The sequence below is a fragment of the Syngnathus acus genome, chromosome 1 (genome assembly GCF_901709675.1).
Source record: "Syngnathus acus chromosome 1, fSynAcu1.2, whole genome shotgun sequence".
Classification (NCBI taxonomy): Eukaryota; Metazoa; Chordata; class Actinopteri; order Syngnathiformes; family Syngnathidae; genus Syngnathus; species Syngnathus acus.
In genome coordinates, this window is record NC_051087.1 from 7,218,206 (window position 1) to 7,242,884 (window position 24,679).

A 24,679-nucleotide genomic window follows, 5' to 3' on the forward strand; every position below is an offset into this window, starting at 1 on the left:
AGGTACTCTACTAGGACGACTGTGATATAATGGCGCAGCCAAAGGCAAGGTGTTGCCGAACAGAGCTACAGGCAGAATACAGCTGATCCATTTAGGATCTTCAAAGCACTCTGACCGTGAGCCTGCCTCATGGCCTCTGTTGAATGTGTGCACAAGAGAGACGGAGGATGAGGATGAAAGCGAAACAAAAGTCGATATGTCATCTTCTTTTAATGTCGCAGGTGTAGCCTAATCTAAAAGACTCCAGAGAGCCCACACAAGACTTTTTTCTCATTATTTCAAGTTATATTTCCCTCTCATGCACATGCACCATGGTGGCTAGTAGGGGAAATGTTGCTTTTCCTCATGAGCCTTTCCTTTCACCTTACCTGTCACATTTGTGTGCATCGTTTTATTGAGTAATATTATGGATTAATATCATTTCCTTGAATGCATATATAATTTTACGTCAATAACTCGACTTCAACATTCACACACTCTCTTCCTTTGTGTTAAGTCAAAGCCCATCATTCGTGTATCAAAGGCTGAAAGCGGAAAATTAAACATCTACAAAAGGGCTACAGGGATTTACAGCTGAATTGAGAATCCACTGGCCAGTGTTCTGAGAGAAAAGGCCACATGGCAATTAATGCGATTGATGAGCGATAAAATGGGAGCACAAAGCACAGCAAGACCTCGTGTTCCATGCAGGGAAAGGTTAGCCTTACCACTGCGCCAGCTTGATCACCGATGTACGACCTTTTGGATGCTTTAGTGCTCCCTTGTTAATAAAATAACCTAGTGTGGTCCAAGGTGAACTGCTAATTCATACACTGAAAATGGACACTTTAAGAGACCAGTTTGAAGAAAAGTGGCAAGGCAGTCATTTGAATTCACTGGGCAAACATTACATTTCAAAGAAGGGTTTGACAAATTACATTCATACTCAAAGTGGTTGGCTGTATTCTATAATTGTACCAACTATGCTTTTGAAAGGATTCATAAACTATTTGTTGACTGTTATGGACATCCTAATTCTCACTGTCATTTTATCTTATCTTCCATAAGCAATTTTATTTTGCTGGTGTATATAACATTCCAACAAAGTATTATTTTGTTCCGTCAAGATAAAAAAATTGTCAGACACATTTTGTTTACGTGTCTGGATTTTTCTCTGTTTCATTTTATTTATTCTTCTACGTCAACTAAGAGCTATTGTTCCTTGCAGTTTGTTGTAGGCCTATTTGCGTCACTGCTGCAGCAAGCCGAGTATGAATTTGATGGGTGTCAGAGCTGATCATGCTCCAAAAGTTAGCCAGCCAGGCAATCTGTCTTATGCTTGTGTTGCTGCGAAAGTGACAGTGAACTTGGATGCCTTGGCAATGTTAATAAAAGCTGGAGTGTTGGAGCACCTTGATGTTATCACTGAGCCTGAAAACAGTGTTATTTTTCCCGCTGTGTTCATCACTCACAAGGACGTTTAGCCGCACAATTTCTGTGCTTTTTGGTTGCTTTCTTTTAGAAGTTCATCATACAAAACAGTAAAACTTGGGTAACTTTTAAGTTGTTGTCATCTGGCAAAAATATCAAATCCAGTACTGATATCGATGTACGGATTGCATGACATTGATTGGTATGACTTAAATCAGAAAAATGGCAGTCGGTCTGAGATATTTTGAAAAGAATAACAGCAGCTGTGAGGTTTACCTTAGTCCAAAGGTAGTGCTAGAAATTAACTGCACCCACAGGTAATATAAAGGTGAATCTGATGCCAACCTAAAAACTTCAACACCCACCTAGATGCAACGTTAATCTCATAAAGTCTTTGTTTTGTTTTTCCCACAAGCTTCTTGTTGGGATATTCCGGCACCTGCGTGCAGAGACAGCATTTCATATCCATAAAAATAACACTGTTAAATCTGTATGAAGGTAGATAAATTCCCTGAGCCAAAGTGCCTGCCGTGAGGTTATTCGGGGCATAATTAAATATACATCAAGCTTTTTACAGTCACTGTTGAAGAACAAAACATCAAGTGGCTGTGACTTGAATGAGACATTCCCGGTGATAAGCAACATGACTTGTGCTGGAGCTTTCTCTGTGCTTGAAGTGTGTATTCCAACATCTGTGTTAATGAATATGGTATTCTATCTATCTATCTATCTATCTATCTATCTATCTATCTATCTATCTATCTATCTATCTATCTATCTATCTATCTATCTATCTATCTATCTATCTATCTATCTATCTATCTATCTATCTATCTATCTATCTATCTATCTATCTATCTATCTATCTATCTATCTATCTATCTATCTATCTATCTATCTATCTATCTATCATCTTAGACTTACTTTAGAATTATTGTTTGAGAACCAAATTGGACAAATCTCTCTCTCTCTCTCTCTCTCTCTCTCTCTCTCTCTCTCTCTCTCTCTCTCTCTCTCTCTCTCTCTCTCTCTCTCTCTCTTTCTCTCTCTCTCTCTCTCTCTCTCCCCACACACATGCATATATGCATATGTACATATACCGTATTTTCCGCACTATAAGGCGCACCTAAAAACCTCCAATTTTCTCAAAAGCTGACAGTGCACCTTATAATCTGGTGCGCCATATATATGGACCAGTATTGAGCCACTACAGCAGGCGTGTCCAAAGTCCGGCCCGCGGGCCAAATGTATATATCTTATATATGGACAAAGTTTTAAAATGGGCCATTCATTGAAGGTGCGCCTTATAATCCGGTGCGCCTTATATATGGACAAAGTTTTAAAATGGGCCATTCATTGAAGGTGCGCCTTATAATTCGGTGCGCCTTGTAGTGCGGAAAATACGGTAGTACATATACATGACTAACAGTCCCAAAACTGAAGGAGAATAACGAAAAAATGCTTAAATCGTCCGTGATGTACTGTTTCTGATGTTAATTTACAGAGTAATTTCCTACTGTTGGCAGTACTTCTACTGTTTAATGTTATGAGCAGCCAATATATTGCTTATCGCTCTACTGCTTTGTAGGATAGTTCAAGAATAAATTGCTCTCTGAAAGGACCAGGTGCACTACAAGCACTTTGTGGTGTTGCTGCTGCAAGGTATAGTGCTAAAGCAATTAAATTTGATTTCATTAACGCAGTGATTGGATGCCTTCCCTGACTATATTTACTATTTGTTTCTGCAATGTCCTCTTTGGTCATGATTAGGTGGTATCATAATGCCATGGATCGTTAACTAAATGCACCAGCGATGGTATTTTCCACCCTTAGTTTTTTATACTCTGATGCATAACTTTTAACCTGAAATGACTCAGACTGAAATGAAAAAGTCTTCTTTAGCTCCATCCATGCAGACGTCCCCTCTCATAGTATCTGCTCAACATCATAGGAACATAACAGGAAACTTTGCCATGATTTGGAATATAACAATGAGTCAATTAATTGATTTAATTTGCCACATAAAGTGAACTTTATCGAGCACTCATCACCAACACGGGGAAGAGTGTGTGTTGTGCAGAGGTCTGTTTTGTCTCAATAATAATGGGGTATTGATTCCAAACACGGATGGAAATAACCACACCATTGCACTTTAATGAGCTCTCTCTTGGAGCTTGAGCGTGTGTGTGTGTGTGTGTAGAGATTGTAAAAGAAATACATCATGAATTCCATTTGCTGACAAGATGAGAATGTGCTGCTATAACCAACCAAGATGGAATATAACTTTATTCTTGGCCCATTTTTAGACTGAAGTCCTCAAAGAATTCAGATCATGTCTGCATGAATACAGCAGATTGTGTGCAGTGTGTGTTATCGCTCTCAGCTAAATACAGGCTGCAAAAAGGCTTTAACAAACAATGTCGAGTTTTTTTTGTCATGAACTTAGCTCACAGCAAATCAGTTTGATGATGGTGTTTGTTTTTTCTGAATATGAAGTGTGTGGTTCCCTGTGATTTTTCTGCCTCCATGCAATCGTATCCCTGCATAAAGTGACACGACTTTAACGACACACAAAATCCTGAGTGGATCTTTGGAATGGACAATTACGACCTGAATATTCTTAAGGTACTACAAACCCTCCGGTATTGTGTCTGACTTTTTTTTCTTTCCCTCCTCTACGCTTCCTAGGTGACCACTTTGGTAAACACAAGCAACAAAGGACCGTCCAGTAAGAAAAAAGGCCGCTCCAAGAAGGCTCATGTCCTGGCAGTCTCAGTTGAGCAGGCCACTCAGAATTTCTTGGAGAAGGGAGAACAGATTGCTAAAGACAGCCAGGATCTCAAAGAGGAGCTCATTGCTGCTGTCGATGATGTCCGGAAGCAAGGTGGGCATTGTCATGAAGTCACCTACTCATATTTTTATACCTAAAGAATTTTATGGACGACCTCCCCCAACATTGTGTATATTTTATTTTGATTAATTGGATTCTGGTCTCATTAATTCTGTCAGCTCATAGAGCAAATGGCCGACAGCGCACATTTTGCCCTCATTTTCTTTCTGCTTGGTCAGCTCTGATTTTCTGTTGCTGCTTTCTAACCCGATGAATGCGTTGGCCGTCTACTTCTTTGCCATGCGTGACTAAGCTGTCACGCCAGACCAATAAGATGAAAATGTTTACGTAACAGATTAGCAAAGCGGTATGACTTTTCAGTCAAACATATGAACGTTTAGGTGACCAATGTGTGAATCGTATTCTCCTGATTCAGCTGGCATTTATCTCAAGCAACATCGGTTTTATAGGATGAGATGGTCCCTGTAAAATCGCACCATTCACCTTGCAAAGGTCATTTTGAAATGAGCACATTTAAATCTGTCGTCATAGCATCGACCCATGTCACTGTCACAATTCCGCTCAGTTCTTGTCACTCTTAAATTATGCACATGCATTTTTATTTTTTTTTTTTACTCATCACAATGCCAAACAGACTTGTGTCTTTTTTTTTTTTTTTTTAACAGTAATCCAGTCCGAAACCCCTGGTAGTCCTAATCTGGTTAAAATTTTGAATGGACTCCATTTAGTTTTGGTAACATATCCGTCTATATTTTGTCAATTATTTTTCCAGGAGAGAGCATGCGTATTGCCTCCTCAGAGTTTGCCGATGACCCCTGCTCTTCTGTGAAACGTGGCACCATGGTGAGGGCTGCCCGGGCCCTGCTGTCTGCTGTCACACGCCTGCTCATCCTCGCTGACATGGCTGACGTTATGAGGCTCCTGGCCCACCTTAAAATTGTAAGATACACAGAAAAACAAGTGTTGTTGGGCAGATTTTTATTTTAGGGGTGGCTTACTTCCCTCATGCTATCCTTTAGCATGCTCTAGGTCAGGGGTGTCAAACTTATTTTTGCCGCGGGACGCATCATTGTCATAGTTTGCCTCAAAGGTCCATTCAAATTGTCAACCCAAATAAATGTATGAATGTCTCATATTGTAGTATAGGCTACAAATCAAACTGATGAATAACTAGTTTTCAAACAGAGACTAATAAAAACTGTTTAAATATTTACAAATGAAAGATTGAAATCAAATCAATAAACGATCTTAAAAAATGAATGGTAATAAAAATTGCTATCAATATCTCTATTTTTTTTAAAGTGAAAATTTGGAATTGACAGGAATTCGATGCACAATTTGTCTAAAACGATGTGGCGGGCCATATCTGGCCCCCGGGCCTTGACTTTGACACCTGTGTCACCTAGAGTCTAGGTGATTTACGTCTGGGTGTTCTAAAATCTTCCACTCCTTGGCATTTGATGATCTTGTTTGTTGTTCTGACAGAGTGTTTTATGTCATCGTTTTGCTGCATAATGAAGGGCTCTGAATAAGTTTGACTGTTTTTCTTTTCAATTGGCAGACACTTTTTTTTTTATGAACTTCTGAGTTCATTTTGCTGCTGCCATTATGTGTGACATCATCAAGGAAGTTAGTAGCTCATTCCAGAAGAAATTGTGCAGCAAGTCATTATCACATCCACGTTCACAGATCTTTTTTTTCTCTAAACAGTAGCCTTTCCATCACTTTAGTAAAGCATTATTAGTCTGTAAAAATTTCTTCCATAATCTTTGAAAAAAAAATACCTTTTTTGGATTCCATCCTAGCCTTCCTGTTCTTCTGTATTTTGGTTTATAATTTGTTCAAACATCAAACCATAAGACAATACAACATTGATTCCGTTTTGCATTGCCACGTGTTGTATTTCATTATAAACAGGCAATTAAAAGAAAACATCCCCTAAAAAAAGCAACTACTGTGAAATAAATTGTAATTAAAGAAACTATTTTAAAACCTGAAATTACAAAAATATCTTGATGTAAAAACACATTTTATTAGTTTAATTAAAACAAACATTGGGCTTCTTTGCTTTTCCTCTTAATCCCTTTTTCCAGATCCATTCTTGAGAGCCACAGAGGATCTTAGCTGAAGCCACCATAAGCCTTGTCATCAAAGGCCTCTTCAAAGTTATCTTTCACTTCTTTCCTTTCCATTACATTTTGTAAAGCACTTTCATTAGGGATGGAAAGGAGTTCAGAATCACAATGTGCCCGCATAATGGATGGTGATTGCTGAATTGAGCCCGTTTTAAATTGCACATCTTAATGGTTATTGTCTTTTTTCCCCTAAATCCGCTTGCAATTTCATGCTGGCGGAAAATCATTTTTGTTCATTCAGCCAAATAAACGCTATAGCGTTTTTGGATGATTATGCCATTAAAATATACTGCTTAAAGCCTTGTCGAAAATGTTCTGTGAACATCAATTTATTTTGTGGGATCTATCATGTGCCCGCGTGTGTGTGTTTGTGTGTGCGTGTGTGTGTTTGTGTGAGACAGGTAGAGGAGGCCCTTGAGGGAGTTAAGAATGCAACCAATGAACAGGACCTGGCAAACCGCTTCAAAGAATTTGGCAAAGAGATGGTGAAGCTTAATTATGTAGCAGCCCGGAGACAGCAGGTAACTGTGCACAAAATTTTACTTCTTCTAAAAACATGAACATTTTTTGACTTGTGAGTAGTACTCATACACAAAAGAATCTCACATATTGTGGCTTTGAGTGTGGGGCAGGGTGTTTCCCAGTCAATTGGAGGTATAGACAAAAAAAAAAACCACTCATTCTAATGAACAATTCATAAATTGTTTTATGTTCATCTTGCATGCATGTTTTGATTTTGTCTTCACCATTGCTAACGAAAACACATTCCTCAGGAACTGAAAGACCCACAGTGTCGAGATGAAATGGCCGCCGCTCGCGGGGCTCTGAAGAAGAACGCCACCATGCTGTACACCGCCTCACAGGCCTTCCTGCGCCACCCAGACGTGGCGGCTACACGTGCCAACCGGGACTACGTGTTTAAGCAAGTGCAGGAGGCCATCGGTGGCATCTCCAGCGCCGCTCAGGCCACCTCGCCTACTGACGAGAAGCACACCCATGCTTGCATCGGGGAACTGGCCGCTGCCCTCAATGAGTTTGATGTGAGTCCACTGCTTCCCTTTATCCAATTACATTCAAACATACTATGAACATGTATCGGATACACACTACTATACAAAAGCAGCGTTATATCATTGATCTAAAACTTGGTTGATTTTGGCTCATTAGACTTTCTGATCTTTTATCAAGACATCCAACCTCAGTACTTCACATTTTAGTGCATCGCTTACCTAAGCATCACCATGACCTCACAGCTGGTAAAGGGAGTAGGATGTATCAGTAAATGTTTTTCTTTTTTTTTAAATGGGCCTGTTATAAGGCTTTTTTAACACTCAACCAGATTTAAATTGACAGCTTTCCGAGTAAGGTACTGAAATTTTACCTAATATTTTTTCTAAATATAGCAAATTATAATTGAATGCTCAGTGTTAAAATGGTAAACAGTAGTCGATGAAGCTCACAGATATGCTGAGGTAAGCCGTAGATGCAGGAACTGATGCTCACAAATCAATTCTTATGCTGGGAAAATTTGCAATTAACGTTCTCCAAACAGTAAGTGCAGTAAATGCTTTTATTTTGCAAGGACACCGCTGGAATAGTCACAAACCAGTCATTTAATTTTGACATTTTTCAAAATTATTATTCCAACCTCAGTTTCTACTTTTTCAAATGACCTCAAAACTAGTTTGTCCTGTAGAAGCTGAGACTAAAGTGCATCAAAGCATGATACATCGCTGCCATCTAGTGTCTCAACATTGTTGGTGAGGCACTTGCAAGGACACAGCAATTTTGTATGCAGTGAGCGTGGTGGTTGAGTGTCTGCCAAATTGATTGAGATGTCCCTGGTTCTCTTGCGTTAATTATCTCCCATCCTTTTTCAAACATTTTCTGAAGGTTAGGTAAGGTAGAAACTCGGTTGCAGTGTTTTTGTCAAAGCAAAATCATCTGGAGTTCTTTTAAATGTAGTACTCCTATTTTGTTTGATTGCTATGCACTATATACAAATTAATATTTTAGCAATAGATGACCCAATTCCCTTCGGATGTTCGTTAACAGCCTTTGTATTGGTGTTTAGCTGTGCTTAATTACATACGTTAAAAAAATAGATTCATTCAATTCAACACATTTTTCTTTTCGTTGCTATGAAATAAATACACGAAAACAAGAAATAAAAAAGTGGTGGCTTACTATTTAGCATACTTTGCTCATATTTCTGTGGTTCATAGTTTACATTTTAGATCAGTGTCTGTATTCCAGCCTTCTCACTCATTCAAAAACAAAACATTAATTGAAGACTTTAAATTAGCCATTGGTGTGAATGTGTGTGTGGCTGTGAGTCTAAATTAGTGCTGCCCCCACCAAATTCTACCATTCTCCCTCTTTATTTCTTAAACCTAAATTCTGACACTTTGTATTCATGTTTTGAAAGCTTAAGTATACATTGTGTTTCATTTCTCCAGCTGTCAAGATACAAAAGCAGTTTGATTTATTTCTAAACTGTTACATATCAATTTTTAAGAAAAACTAGTTTTTGCTCAACCAGCTATCTTTTTTCCCATGGCGTGTAATACTGACATCAGAACACTTATATGTTGAAATAAAACTGCGACTTTTACAAATGCAAAATCGCTGCATAATTTGATTCAGTTGACAGGCAGACGGGCAGCAATTAAATGAGACAAATTGCCCTTTACTTAGCCCTCTGTGCCAGCCTGTAGCTGGTGCATGTTTAATTCCTAACTTACCACAGAGACATGACACAGACTGTGGTGAGATGCTCTTAGAATAGTAATGACCTGATACAGGAAGCTGTGACTCAAAGCTCTTGCAGTTTGTCCTTTATGCTCATGCACACCAGGTAGCTGGATATGTAAAGAGAGATTCGATACGCTATTGCAAAAAGAGACTCAGTTTATCCTACAGCACAGCTCCTAAAATTAGCGGTCAGTTTGTACAGAATCAATAAAATAAGCACCTTTTTGCCCATGTTCAATTTGTAGGTCACGTGTACTTGAGAACAATTACGGCAAAAATAACCACAGTAAACCACAATTTCCTCTTTTCATAGTTCTAAGGAAAGAACATTACCGTACACTGCTGATCCCCTCCATTGTCTGTACTGATCTTTTTTTTTTTTTAAGACTGCAAGCTACCCAACAATCACAGACAAGTCAGCGGGATTATAAATGGCTTCTGTCTGCTCTTTAATTAGGGGTAGAAAACATCCCGAGGAGTCTCTTGACCCCGTTTTTGCACCACAGCTAACACCGTCACAGGCACCAATCTGTTTTGTGTGTGTTTTTATTTTTTATTAATCCCTGGCGGCATACAAATGTGTTTACGGCGAGGTGCAGTGCGTCATAAAGGCCTGTAATAGATGGCAGCACTGTGGGGTAGTCGTAGTTACTTTGGGGGGTTTAGAGTTCAAATCTCGGCCATGTGTAAAGGTTCTCCCTGGGTCTTCATAGCATTTCTCCAGCTTCCTCCCACATTCTAAAAACATGCAGTTGGATTGCTATAAAATGCAAAATCAGAGGTGTCCAAACTATGGCTCGTGGGCCATTTGCATCCCCTGCTGTCCAGTTTTTAAGCAGCCGGCGGCATGTTTATAAAATACAGGCAGCCTGCAATGCGATTCGGTGTGGATGTTAAAATAGCGGCCGGGTTTTGGCACCCATATATATGTGTGTGACGTACCTGATACATTCCAATGAGTTTCAATGGACATTCACAGATGTTTGCTGTTTACGGGCTGACATGGCGCCTATTCACCACGGAGTCGTAGGTCAATGGGGGTCAATATATGGTTTAAAAAAATCTGTTGATTAGTGTCAGAGAACCATCGAAGACAAGATGCCTCCAAAATTGCTTCCAAACATTGTAGACACACCCTTGCGCAAGGCACCATGTACAACACTTAAATCCCATAATCCACTGTTAGTCATTCTGGTGCTACAGTATTTTGTTTATCTGAAATATCAAGCACCAATAGGTAACAGCTCTCTCTGGGATGTGTCGCAAGCACTGTTTATATCCAAAACATCCTCCAGCAAAGATTGCCATTGGGATTTTTTGTATAACCCCCAAGTTGATTATTATTTACATATTCAGATGTTTCTAATAGGCCCCGATTGGAACGCTTATGACTCAGCTGCCAAGAATGATGCCTGACACAAAGGTTATATTTTCTTTTCTTCTATAATGTAATGTTCAGATTCTGATTCATGAAGTGAAAGGGCAACATATGAATAAAACAAGGAGGTGAAAATAACCACATTTTACTTTTTTCCCTCCCCCTTTACCGACATCTAGAATTGTGTAACAGTTCAGGCTTTGCGGATGTGTGTCTGTGATACAAGGAAAAGCCCTATCATGTTGGAATAAAGTCTTTATTTGGGAATTTGTGGGTGGACAGATGGAGTCGAAGCCCCCGAGGGTGTGTTGGGGAAAGACAGTGTAGCATAGATTTCTTTCTAGGTTACTAACTACTATTTAGCAATCTACTTTTGACATGAGTTGAGGGTACATTGAAATAAGTATCACAGTACTTCCTTGCATACTGTTACGATAGCCTTTTAATCTACTACTTTTGGTTTCCTTTAAGGAATGATCAATATCTTGCAGATGGGAATAGATTAGAACTCGCTCGTATTTACCTAGCAACTGCATTGTTCGTATCTAGTATCTACCGTAATAAAAATCAGCATGATACATTTTAGTTCAGCCGTGAGAAGAAAACTGATCCGTTTCCTAAAATTCGACTCTGTTCGTCTCCCCTTGTGTATAGCGTTGCTCTCTTTTGCTGAGTGAAAAGCAAATTCACAGCCCTTTTTGAGCATCATGAAACAAGAGAAAGGCTCAAGTACGAGTTATAAAAAGCAAGCCTCATATTCCTCTGCAGCTGCTGTCTTTTACTCGATGAACAAAGATGGGGAAAATGTTAAATCTAACTGTGATTGCATAAAAATTGATTCCCCAACTCCAAATCCGCTCAGTAGGTCATTACGTTTTCTCCACCCCAAGCTATCATTCAATAATATAATATATTCAATATAAGACATTCACTATCGACATATTTGAATAATTTTCATCATGACCGAGGCCATCGTTATGCCCCTTCTCAGGTCACATTTGCTTTTGATGGATCGTGGGCAAAGCGATGCGGCTGTTTGAAGCTGTGATCCACCAGTTCATAGAATGGCCAGGAGATGGCAGTCTGGGCTTACCTTTGTCAACTCTCCATTCTCAAGTTCACCTCCCTCCTCCTGTTTTTTCCATTTTTATCCCCTTTTCCCTTAAGTCCTTAGAAACAGAGATTTAGCGCTCGCTCATTCTCAGCTGAGCCAAAGTGCCTGCATCATCTTGCAGTGTTTTGCAGTATGTGTGACGGAGGCTATCTTCTGACTCTGAGATGTATGAGAGAGCCTTGAGATGTGATGACTTGTTTTCAGAGTTGTTGCCTGAAATGAGATTGACCCCTAGAGAGATGCCATCACCCCCTTGAGGAAGATCCAGTGGAATTAGCAAACCTGTATGATAACCTTGTCAGCTACTATATGCGTGTGCCCAACACAGTGCAGCGTGCATGCGATGGTAGATAGTTGCTCTGAGCCTGCGGCAGAAATGAAAGATGAGCTGGATGGTTTTACAGTGCCTTTTATTTCCATCTGCTTGTCCTCTAGCTTTCTTGCTGTTGTAATTTCCGTATGCGTCTGTAACTGAAAGGTGTTTGAAAGGCTGGTGCGCTTTCATGCATTTTCCCGAGCCGTTTGGTTGTATTGTTGCATTCTCATGCAAAACTCTTCAGTATCCTCGAGCCGTTAGGCACAATGTACAAGTATGTGCTCATCCTCGGTCGGCATTGGCTAACTGGATTTATATGCTCACACAATGCAACATGTACATGACAGCCAACAAACGGTGGCTCCGCATGTAAATGACTTTCTGGATGCAAGATGCATCCGTCTGTGCAGTGACAAGTAATTGATTTTATTATTTTGAACTAAATGACATACTGAGATGTTCCTTTTCGCTGCTTGCTCTTACTTTTTAAACATCAGACGTGATAGGGAAGACTTATCAGTTTCTTCCTATCTGTCAGCGCCTTCTTCCTATTTTTTTGCTGTTGTTTTGCCAGCTCCGAAAATAAAAATAGAGCGACAAAATAAGACAAAACGAATATGGTAAAAAGGCTTCTTGACAGTTTGAATGTTTGCAAAGATGCAAATGCAACAAGGTGCGGATGCATCGGAAATAAAATGTATGAGGCTTGAATTCCAAATCATATTTACAGGGTGTTAATGTTCAACATGCTGGGATGAATAGGTAAACATTACTTCAGCCCACTGGCTGTGCTCTGGATGCTCCATAGCCTCCTGCCTGGGGGGGAGGATGGAAGAGGGTGTGTGTGCGCGTAGGCTGGGTTGGGACCTCGGTCATGCAGAGAGCCCTTTGTCTGCATCTACTGGGAAAAAAAAGGTGTGTGGTTGTGGCTGTTGCCCCCACAATCTTTCACCACCCGGAAGGCTCTTGAGCAGCTGCTGTGCCGTACCATGATGCTTGTGTGGAGAACGCTCTCTTCCACACAATTGTAGACACTCCCCAAGACACCACTCCCCAGAAAAACAGACCTATTTCTAACAGTACTACTTTAACACTAAACGTTTGGATTTTATATTTTGGGAGAGGCCCTGATGTCTTTTGACATAACATATGTGCAGCTGAAACATTTCGAATCGCAGCCAAACTAGTTGCAGGTGACAGCTCATTAAGTGCCTTAATGTGTTAACCAGCATTATGATTGTCTCATTTTCTTTGCTTTCAGCATTCACATCAATTTATTGTGGAATTGCAATTTCTATTGTTAATGCATATTGAGATGAATTTATTCATCTGGTTATAACAAGGGCACGCATATTGCTTGGGGTTTTCATGGTTACTGCATTGTAAATGGAGAGCGGTGACTGAGTCACATTTCTTTTTTTTTTTTATCGCAATCTCACAGAGGCAATGAAAATGAATCAATCTGCAGTCACAATGTGGATGGATTCACTCACTCACTCACTCACTCACTCACTCACTCACTCACTCACTCACTCACTCACTCACTCACTCACTCACTCACTCACTCATAGGGACATCGAGACAATTCTTGTTTGCAGATCTTGCAAATCATCTGCAATCAATTATAGGCTGAATTCTGAAATGTACAGACATCACCAGATGCTGGATTTCATCCCCGGTGATGTTCTGCTATGCCTCTACTGCACCTGTTTTCATTTGTTGCTTTTTCTTAAGGCATTTTCACTTCGGTCTTGTCTTCAGCAAGTGAAATGCATGCTCAGGTCAAGTGATTGACTTGGGCATTGCACAACATTCCACTTCTTTGCCTTAAAGTTGCTTCAAGTCGTTGTCCATCTGCACTGTGACGCAGCTTCCAATGAGTTCTGAAATGTTTGGCCGGTCTGAGCAGCTAATATTGCCCAAAACACTTCAGAATTCATCATGCTGCTTTTGTAGCATTCACATCATCATTAACTACAAGGGAACCAATTCCATTGGCAGCGACGTATGCCCATCTGGCCATGGAACAGCTGAGCAGCCAATTGTCCGCGACTTTTGGCTCCTTTAAAAATTGGGAATCACATTTACAAACTTTTATAATTCTTACACTGTTTGCCTGATTTGAATGTAAAAACCCTCAAATTCAAGATGAAAGTCTGCAATTAAAGCACATTTCATTTTGAATCTATTGTGTTGGTGTTGAAAGCCAAAAAGACACAATTACCGTGTTTTTCAAACCATAAGGGGCACTGGATTATCAGAATCCGAATCAGCTTTATTGGCCTAGTTTGTGCTTACCAAACAAGGAATTTGACTATTCATCCATATATAAGAAGAGCATTATAAGGCGCACTGTGTTTTTTTTGAGTAAATATTAAGTTTTTAAGTGCGCCTAATAGTGCGGAAAATACGGTATGCCCCTATATTCATTGATCTTACTGTACACTAGCTTCACATCAGAAATCACAACATAAGAGAATTACACCTGAACCATTCATGCTTCTGAGGGAAAAAAATAAAAAGTGGAGAGATGCACAACCATGTGGTTAAGACAAACTAAAAACAACCCAGCAAGTGTTATGCATGGATAGATGCACCTGGCAAACAAAATATGAATAGAAGGCATCATCTGAAATAATGAGGGATGGCCAAGGGCGAAAGAAACATCGGTTCGCTTATTGTTGTACAGTAATTAGCTTTTGCCTCTCTCTCTGATACAAATAGTATTATACGGGCGAGCTACAAGAGTTGAGTCACTGGTGAACAAGAATCAGAGTTCCATGCTCGTTTTAATTGGAGTTCATAGCCTTAAGGCCAATTCTTTACTAGCATCTTTTTTTAAGATCTGTTTGTATTTTATTTTTTTTGCTAGAATAGGCTTAGAGATGTTTGACTTTTGCTTAACAGTTTGAATTTACCTAATTTTTTAATTATAAAGTATCAGGTGCTTTTACAATCCAGTACTTTTAAAGACGCTATTTGTACACTATTTACTTCCAGAAGCAAGTAATAATTGTCACTGAATCTTTCTGTCTGCATGGTGCCAAACTCCTGCTCAGGAAATTCATTGTTTTCCAAATATTTGTGCAAACCTGTCATCAAACAAGAAAGACATTGTTCAACATCTCTCATTTGTTTGGTCTTGGAAATCTGTTGTAGCCATTATTTATAAAAATAAAGAACATAACTAGCGCAAAAGTGTGAAAAAGGTTAATCATTGTGAAACATGAGATAAAATCACGAGGTAAATTCGAGAAGTGATGTGCTTAGCAACTCGCTAGTCAACTTGTGGCAAGCGTGAAAATCAGACTGCTGGGACAATTATGATGCATCCCCAGAGGTTTCTATTGAAAATATGCCAAGTCTCACCTCCACTCATGATTTGATCATTTCAAGGTCACAGTGGATCGTTGATGTATTTAATGTGGAAAGCTCCTCTTACCATTTAATGAGTTGTTGCCTCGCTGATTATGTCAAATCAGCATTTCTTTCATTGTCAAATCTTCAACTGCCTCGATGCCTGCCTCCCTGGCATTATATCGTGTTAGTTCCACGTCTTGAACTCTTATCCCTTTTCCAGTCTTTTACATCGTGTAATACGTGCATTGTTTCCCCTGCATTTCCGTGCATTTCACTCACATTCAACTTCAATGGAAGGCAAAAGCATATAAGTCATGGCTCAAGGCTTTAAGCCTCTTGCAGACGTACTGTATGCTCCTCTTAAAACATGCCATGAGAAGATGATCAACTTCCACCCTTCCTTGGCAATAACGTTCCCAACCTACATCGTTTTGCATATTAACACGATTCACATTTTCCTACTTGTTTCGAAATTAAAATTCATTTAAATCATTCGAGACCATTCTGTTGTCTGTCAACTTGTGTGGACACCATTTTGGCCTTAAAGTTGCCTTGGTACCCCAAGTGTGGAATAAGGGCAATGTTGAATGGCCTGCTCTCAAATTTATTGCTAGTCCTACTCCTCACTGTTAGTGATGCGTGAATCTTTAATTGTATTAAACACTAATTCACCAGGGTGTTCTCGTTCTTCAGTCGGGTTGTACTGATGAAGCGGTTCATGTAGTGCTGCTGTTCTCAGTGACTTTGGACATATCAGATAGTAAGACTTTATTCAGCCCACACCTGGAAAAAAAATATTAATTTTAATATTTGAAATGAAAGTTACACGCGACAGCAGCTGGACAAAAAAAAAAACAACTGATCGAATCCACCAATTAGTCAAATAATAAAAATCCATGTAACTCACAACCTGGCAAGGGTATCAATCATTTTTGGCTTAACTGCTTTTCAGTCTGTTGCTATCATGTCACATTGAATGAATACATTTATTAGTGTGTACTCATTTCCCCTTGAATCTGGAATAATATTCCTTTCTTGGTTCACGCACCATTGTTCCATAAAGGTCTGAACTGTAGAAATCTGTAAATTAATTTATGCATACACACACAAATGCACATGAATGCGCACACACCCGCACATCTATATTTTATTAACAAGCCACCCACATGTCTGGACTCTTGTTCAATAATGTTATAAATTCCTTGAGGCTAATTAAGCAAGATAAAACTTAATACATTGAAATGTAGTTTACTCGCTAATATTCATCTACCTTTAGCCATGGGCTCTTTAAAAATCATGGCATTTATAATGTACATTGTTTGCACCATTCCAAATTTTCTGTAAAAGTTGAATGTATTTATATGAAGATATTTGCTACAAGCATATTAAACAATGTTGTCCCATTGTTCGTGCTTCTATTGCAAAGAAATATTCTCCATTTTTTTATTGAGAGAATATGTTTCTGAAGGCTCAGAAGCTACAGCAGTGTGCTGGTTTTGAGCACAGCTGAATTTGAGAAATAAGGAAAAGAGCGATGAGCGTTAGATTATTGGGAGGCTAAGAGGGAACATCTAGAAGAATGAGTGAGTGTTGAAAAGGTGATTGTGGCTACAATTTTGAGGTTATCGCTTTGCAAGGTAGGAAGGCATAAAAAATAAATTGCAAGCATATTCATATTCAAATTAGACACTTCTTGCCTGCTTTCCAATTATGATGGAGGTGTGCATCTGTCAAAGGAAACTGCACAAAACTGATGAATATTTCTGGCTGGTCAGAGTAAACATGTTTTTTATTTTTTATTATTTTTCTGTTATAATGGAGGTGTGCATCTGTCAAAGGAAACTGCACAAAACTGAGGAATATTTCTGGCTGGTCAGAGTAAACATGTTTTTTATTTTTTATTATTTTTCTGTTGATTTTCACCGCGAAGGGTATTTATTATTTTGACTGAAATTATTTTTGACTGAATACTGAATTTATTATTAGGGTTGACATATCACTGCTTTAGCCAAACGGCGTAGTACAATGACCCAAGTAATAATAATAATAATAAAATAAAAAAAATAATTAATAAAATAATAATAATATAATTGCCATATTGTCAGACCTCTTTGCATTTGGCTTTGAAGGTTCCTTTGTATTTGGAACAAAACCGATTTGTAACTGTGTTGGGATTATTTACAAGTCTGCATAAACAAACAGGGCTATTAGTCTAGTTTTGCACAATTTCATTGTGTTTATTATGCATTACTAAAGTCTTATCCTTTTTAGATACATTTACAGTTCTCCTTCTTGGCAAGTACAACAGTCTACAGAATAAAATGAAATGTTATTTAGTTTTTATTGTCATGTTACATATTCACTGTTGTTTTATTGCAGGTATAGTAATGAAGTGAGATATAATGTAAATACAGTGACAACTCCCCCCACTTTTTCTAAGGGGTTATGTTCACGCTAACGAATGAGGGGGGCAGATAGCTAACGTGGAATCTCTTTAAAAGTAGTTTCCCTGATATGTTTCAATACATTGACCATTACTCCCTCCATTAGGTCTCAAGGCAAAGTCGACATTTATTTTCCATGTCATGACTACCTTGGCACTCCCATGCTTGCATTTATATGAATGTTACAGTTTTTTTTTTTTTTAAAGCTGAGTTCCAGCATCTGCCTGAATCATTTTTACGCGCAGCTTGAGGCAGGAGACATCATAACCCCACTTTCACCACACTCCACAGTCCTCTCTCTTATACTCCACTTATTCGGATGTTGTCAGATAAGGCCTGGAGTTCAGACCAGCGCACAGGACAACAGTCTCGGCGTAATAATGTGCTCTCCTTGCCAGCCTTCTGTCGTATCGCCTTTTCGTGACAACATTTGTATAGTTTTAATCCATGTGTAAATCTATTTAAATCGTTAACAATGACATAAAGATAAAACAAAACAAAAACAGTGTGACTCGTTTGCATTAGGTCAAAGTACTGTCCCGCAATCGTTGATTGAAACATACAGCTAATAGAAAATATTCCAGAACATATTTCTTGGCTCAGCTGGCAAAATTCTGCGTGTCAAGAAATGCCTTTCCTCAAATTCTAAGCACAAGGGAGCACTTGATAAAATCCATTTAGACAAAGAGTGAAAACCTGTGCTTGGAAAAATTTCCGTCCTCAAGTGCTAAGCACAAGGCAGCAGTGGATCAAATCCTTCTTGAAGACAAACTAATGTTGCCGCCAGGAGAGATATCTCGTCTCTTTCAACACTTTTTGATTCACACTCTGTTACTGGGGTCACCAACATGGTGCCCACGGGCCCCAGGTAGCTCTAGAGGACCATGAGTAGCCAGCAGGCCTGTTCTAAATATATAGCTCACCAGTGTTGTTATTCTGAAAACATACCGGTGAGCTGAATGTAATTTTTGGTTGCTATTCTGTTTTAAATAACACATGCATTGGCAATTTTGGAAAGGACAACATTTTTTAAAAACGATTTACCTGTGGCTTTCTACCTGGTTTGTCGGATACACCGTCCTAAAACATTGGCACACTTCCTGTCAAATGCAGTTTTTTGGCTGAATGGGTAGATGGATACGTGTAGCTCTGTGAAGTCTTGGCTCATAGGCTACTTTACATTAGGATTGGTCACAATACAGGCAAACCCGCGCCCTGAAATGTCTGTGTCATTCGGCTGAGTCTTTGCCCACTGAGCTGTTTTGCTTTCTCTCCTACTTTCATTTGCCGACGTAAGGACAAAGCAGAGTGAGACGAAACAATGGCATTGTCGATCACTGCAGGCATTGATTTTTCTGGCATTGGCTTAGAAAGAGGTTGGCATCAGAACTCCACCATCCGCCCTATTTCATCTTCTCGTAAGCAGTTGTCCAACCAGTTGGAAAGATACATTTACTCTTCCGATCCAGCAGTCTTTACCTGTGCTGCCAGTTCATCTTTGAGGAGTGGGTATAATCCCCTCCAGTGTATGCCTCAGTTATTTTTGTGATGGAAAACCCTCGACACTTTAGTGAGGAAGGTTTCTAGAGAGTAGAGACACTGGATTGCATTTGCTTACTGCCAGACAGCTGCCTTACCTGATACCAAACTCGCGATGACGTCTGCAATGCCTCTATCCAGAGCATACCTCAACTGATACATTAACTGCAGACAGCATCCAGGAGCTCTTGTGGCAACTGCTCGTGCTGCCCCATTAACTGGCCTTGGTATGCTGAAGTCTCATGAAAAAAATCTGTGACTCTTTTTTTGACTGGAAAAGTCTGTTAGGGTGGTGGACCGCCGAATCTTGGACCCCAAAACAACTGTACAGTAGTCTCGGAAGGCAATGATGACAAACAACGAACAGACAGGGAAATAGTCAAGCAATTATACAAATTTATTGATAGTATGCATATTAATTCATTTTTATTAAATTTTTACATGCGAAATTAATTCAATGACTATGGCTTGGCTTTTTCTTTCTTTACCGCTTTTATTATTTAACCGTAGGGAAGGGCATGTGTGAAGGGCATAATTTGTTTTTTGTCCAGTGTAAAACACCAGAGACGGGGTTTGTCACGCTGGGTGAGATAACACGACTTGTGATATTGCATTTTTCCTTCTCTAACAGTTATTGCTGGGAGGTCAATAGGTGGCAGACAAGTATCAATACTTCTCCTACTGCAGTCTTGGCTCAGGTGTGAAGGCAACTACTGTGTTAGCCAATTTTAACATAGCTATCACAATTCTCACACAAGATGAGGCAACCTTCATCTGTTATAGCCTCCAAAAGGTTTAAGATTGATATGCACGTCCTTGTGCTTCAATGCAATGTTTGTTGTTGTGAAAAGGACCCGTAACCTACCACTTGTGAATCTCTCAGAGCAACGTAAAACCTTGAGCTGTGCACCAAATGCTCTCGTCTGAATAACTGTTGTAGTCGTCTATTGAGCTTGAGTAATCTATTGAAAAACATTTGAATAGTTCAAAGTGTGAATTCCACAAAGACTATTTTCTCATGATATCCATTAGACTGTGACTACTCTGGCACCATGTATGAGAACTTTGGGAACAACAACATATTGTTTCTCGCAAAACTTCCGGTACAGTGAGCATTAAAGAATTCAATGTGCATATAGTAATTCGCTTCAACCTTGGCATGTTGTGATAGTCATTCCAAAAGGCGGCCATTAATCTGCCAGAGTACCCAGATAACACTCCATACAAAGGCCTTCGATTCAATCTCGATACCCCCACCTGTGAGACAGACATGCTAGCCAAATCCTTACACCACAAAATATTGTTCATCTAAAATAAACAAATGCTTCAATCTCACTTAACAAAGCAGATGGACCAGATGACCCAAAGCAAGAACAACCAAAGGTTTTTACACGCAAAAAAGTGACCTCTTCTGCAGTGGGCAAGTCAGTCACATTACCTGAATCTGATTCAACATGTATTTCACTTGCTGAAGACAAAAATGAAAGGAAAATGCTCAAAGAACAGCAGGAACTGAAGGCAGCTGAGGCCTGGCAGAGCATCACCAGAGCCAAAACTCAGCGTCTGGTGATATCCATGGGTTTGAGACTTCAGGCTTTCCTTGATTGCAAAGGATGGAAGCATTATATTTAATAGTGTAACATGACAAAAGCAAATATTCTACTGATGCAATATGATTCAGTTCATCCCGTTTCTCATTAAATAGCAATGTTTTTGGCCACTTGCACATCAAAAGATCCAAAGAGCCATCGCCTGATAGTTGAGAATGTCTCGTGCAGTCTGGCAAACTCCGGATTATATTAAACACAGAGACCTCCAATGTTCCCATCCACTTTTTTAAGCAGAGCACCGAGTTGTTATTGCAGGCTTGTTTCCATGTACTTTAGTGCATCACAGTTTGTCAAACAGTTTGTCAAATGCATACAAACACACATTGAGGCGAAGGCACTTTGACTGTTTATATTTGTGCAAGTCTCAGCAAGAACCCGTTAAATCAGTATTTTGTCTGCTATAAGTGTTTGTTTCTTTTTGAAAAACGAGAATGCACGTCACAAAAATAGTTGTTTTACTCAACAGGAATAATGAGTACCCATCGAGAATTTTAGTTTCTCACCAAACGTTGACTGGCCTGTTTGGAGTTATACAATGCCATTTTTTTTTTTTACAAGTAGCATGTTTTCTATGGGGGATATAACTTAAGTATTTGAACCGGAAGCAGTTAGCACAATGGGGTTTTCGCTCACTATTTTCGGAAAACACAATTTTTAGCTTAAATTCCTGCTGTGCTTCCTCTTACTAATTAATGCGGTCACCCATCTCTTTGCTCTAGTTGTATCTTCCGTCTGTATTAAAGATTCAACAATGCCTTAGATTTGAATTTTAAGGGGATATTTGTGTTGCATATTGAACCCTCAGAGGAAAATGACTTGCATTGGTACATGCCTATCTTAACTTTATGCGCAGCAAAAAGCCACTTTATTCTTTATGTAACGTCCCGCTACTGTATTCTTTTATTCATAGCCATGCGCTTCATGTTGCCCTGATCGTTCAAAACCTTTCTTCAACTTAATGATTTTCTGACATATTTAATTTGTCATTGTGCCCTTTTAATTGAGCCTGACAGTCATTTTCTTTTTCTCAATCAACATGTTTTAGTCACCGGCATAGTTGATGCTTTGTTCCTACTGCTTGCACAGACAAGACAAAAATGCTTGTATTTGAATATTTCCCGGTACAGGGCAGGACATTATATATTTGACTAATTTACATAAATGAAACGTTTGATTCAGCTCGTATGTAGACTCACTGTTAATGCTGAGTCTATATTTTCGTATCTAGTCTGTACAATATGTGAAGCTTTTCAAAGACATGATTTTCACTCTGTGACATTTACAGTCCGTGGGTAATGTTAGTTCATCTAAAGTGAGGTCATATAAATGGCCTGAATGTTTACAGGGCAAAAAAAAGATTCTGATTCTACCAACTGTCAAACTATTTAAATTTTATGGGGCGCTTTGTCTAGAAAAATGGTGAGAGAGACTACGCTGTATTTTGGACTAGTTGGTAAAAACACAATGCAATTTCTTTTGGGTGTCTTTTAATTATTATGAAATTACTTTACCCGTTTTCTGAAGCTGAGTCATGATTCGTTGTTACCAGAGCCCTAAACTACTGCATTATGTCATTTTCAGTGGACAGCAAATGGCAAAATGGCCGCCCCCTAAGTTCGGAAAAATTGGATGGTTTTTGCTGCTTAACTCAAATTTCAAAATTGCAATATTTATCATAATATCATGGTTAGACTAGCTTAGAATATATTATTGTAAATAAAATTTGGGGTTGACTGTCCCTTTAAACATTGCTCTTGAAACTACATACTCTTCGAAGTATGTCAAAACAAATATGTATAAAACAAGTATAAAATCAAAGAGATGTTATGACATCCATGAGATGCTCACAGGTACAATGTAAATTTCCTTTCTGCATTAACCACACATTTATTGATTGTGACATTAAAAATCTCACATTGCAGAAGGGCGAAGTGACAATATAAATGGTTTCATGGTTCTCTGATAGAGAAGTACTCCTCCCGGCCGTCGTCAATCAAGCTTTTTCTAATCTTTCTACCCCAACTATTCTGCATGCCCTATGATAATTGGTACCTGACATCATGCTTGAATAACAATGGAATCAAGGCCTCCGGGGATGTTCTCACTAGGCCTTCATGTTCATTTCTTCTTTACAGCTTTCATTCTTCAGGTCCTCTGTGTATTAGGCTTTGGCTTGTTCCCTTCGGAAAGCTCTCATTTCTGGTGTAGATGTTGGATGTGAACGCGGAGATAACAATTTCACAAATATACTATAAAAAATCAGGATCAACGGATGTTTTGCAAATTTCTTTCTCAGGATACACATCATTCATTTTTTTATACTTTCACAGTATTTTTGCATGATCCCTTCCTCTTACACTCTCCGTTAATTAAAACATCCAAGTGAATACTTTTCTCTTTTTGCTTTTCCAGAACAAAATAATCCTGGACCCTTTGACGTTCAGCGAAGCTCGTTTCCGCCCATCTTTGGAGGAGCGCTTAGAGAGCATTATCAGTGGTGCCGCATTAATGGCAGACTCATCGTGCACACGTGATGACCGACGCGAACGCATCGTGGCTGAGTGCAATGCTGTTCGACAGGCCCTCCAAGACTTGCTGAGCGAGTACATGAACAATGTAAGTGTTGCCAGATTTCTTTCCCATTCTATTATGTCTATAAAGAGATGAACGTCTGTCATCACAGCTTGATAGCATAGCACAGTATTTAAGTTTTGATTCTGAAATTCAACTCATTCAGTTGCTTTTTTTTGTCATTTAGGAAAGGCAAATTCATACAGTTTAACTTCACTGCTCTTCACTTAGTGTTCCTTAATAACATTTTTTCGCTCAATGAAATTGTCAATAGATAGAGACAGAGTGCATTTATATGCAGCCTCACCAGATGGAAACACAATTCCCCACTCTATATTGACTTAATATTGGACGAGGTTCCTTTTTCACCTTGTCTGCAAGTAAGGAACTAAAGAATCCAAAACAATGCAGCGTAGTGGGATGTACTGTTTGGGTGGTAATAAAAGCAACATTTTAGTTTATAGCTACAAAAAGTTAAATATTCTGATGCTGCTTGCTGTGACTGTGATATACATATGTGTATATGCATATAAATGTATATTTGGATACACACGCACACACGCACACACACACATACACACATACACACATTTGTATTTCAAAACATGTAATATAGATATTCAACTCTGTACTATGAATATGATGCCAATAGTCAGTGATACGTACAGTATTGATTGTGCTTTATTTTAAACAAGCATGGCAATATTGTAAGACATTATTAATGGTAATAAGAAATGTAAGCAACCACTTCCACGTTTTTCCCAGTCGCACCTAGCATCCAAAGGCAGCATTTTTTTTTTTTTTGTAGGAAGCTTGAACCAAAGCACAAGGTTAATCAATATGGTAGCTGGCCATAAATTAGGTTCAAGTGACAGGAGAATGTCCATACCTGTCTTAGCTGCTGGTGATCTGTGATTGGTGACAGCATGCCCGGCTCCCTGGCTGGTGCTGAATCATCAGGAGCAGCTGATTTAGTTACGGCAGCTCAGACAGGGCCAATCTATCAATTGATCTAGGGAGTAATGCATTACCAGCCTGGGTCAAGGAAGCTTGGGCAGAATATAGCCATAGCCAGAAGCCATGGCAGGTAAAAGGGGTAACTGGGCAGCTCTGTGAGCAGTACCGAGAACGATTTAGGGAGTGTGATATTGAGCACACTCATCTCACTGTTGGCTGGATGTGGCACATAAAACCAAA

At 39.2% G+C, this 24,679-nt stretch overlaps 1 protein-coding gene across 2 annotated transcripts in view; it reads left to right on the forward strand.

Moving 5' to 3' along the window:
• Positions 1–24,679, forward strand: part of ctnna2 (catenin (cadherin-associated protein), alpha 2) — a 148,022-nt gene that overhangs the window by 8,756 nt on the left and 114,587 nt on the right. For both annotated transcript variants that reach the window (XM_037246207.1, XM_037246298.1), the window contains exons 3-7: positions 4,099–4,294; positions 5,034–5,200; positions 6,798–6,917; positions 7,170–7,436; positions 23,324–23,527. In XM_037246207.1, coding sequence (XP_037102102.1) covers positions 4,099–4,294; positions 5,034–5,200; positions 6,798–6,917; positions 7,170–7,436; positions 23,324–23,527 — 954 coding nt within the window. The remainder of the gene's footprint in view (positions 1–4,098; positions 4,295–5,033; positions 5,201–6,797; positions 6,918–7,169; positions 7,437–23,323; positions 23,528–24,679) is intronic.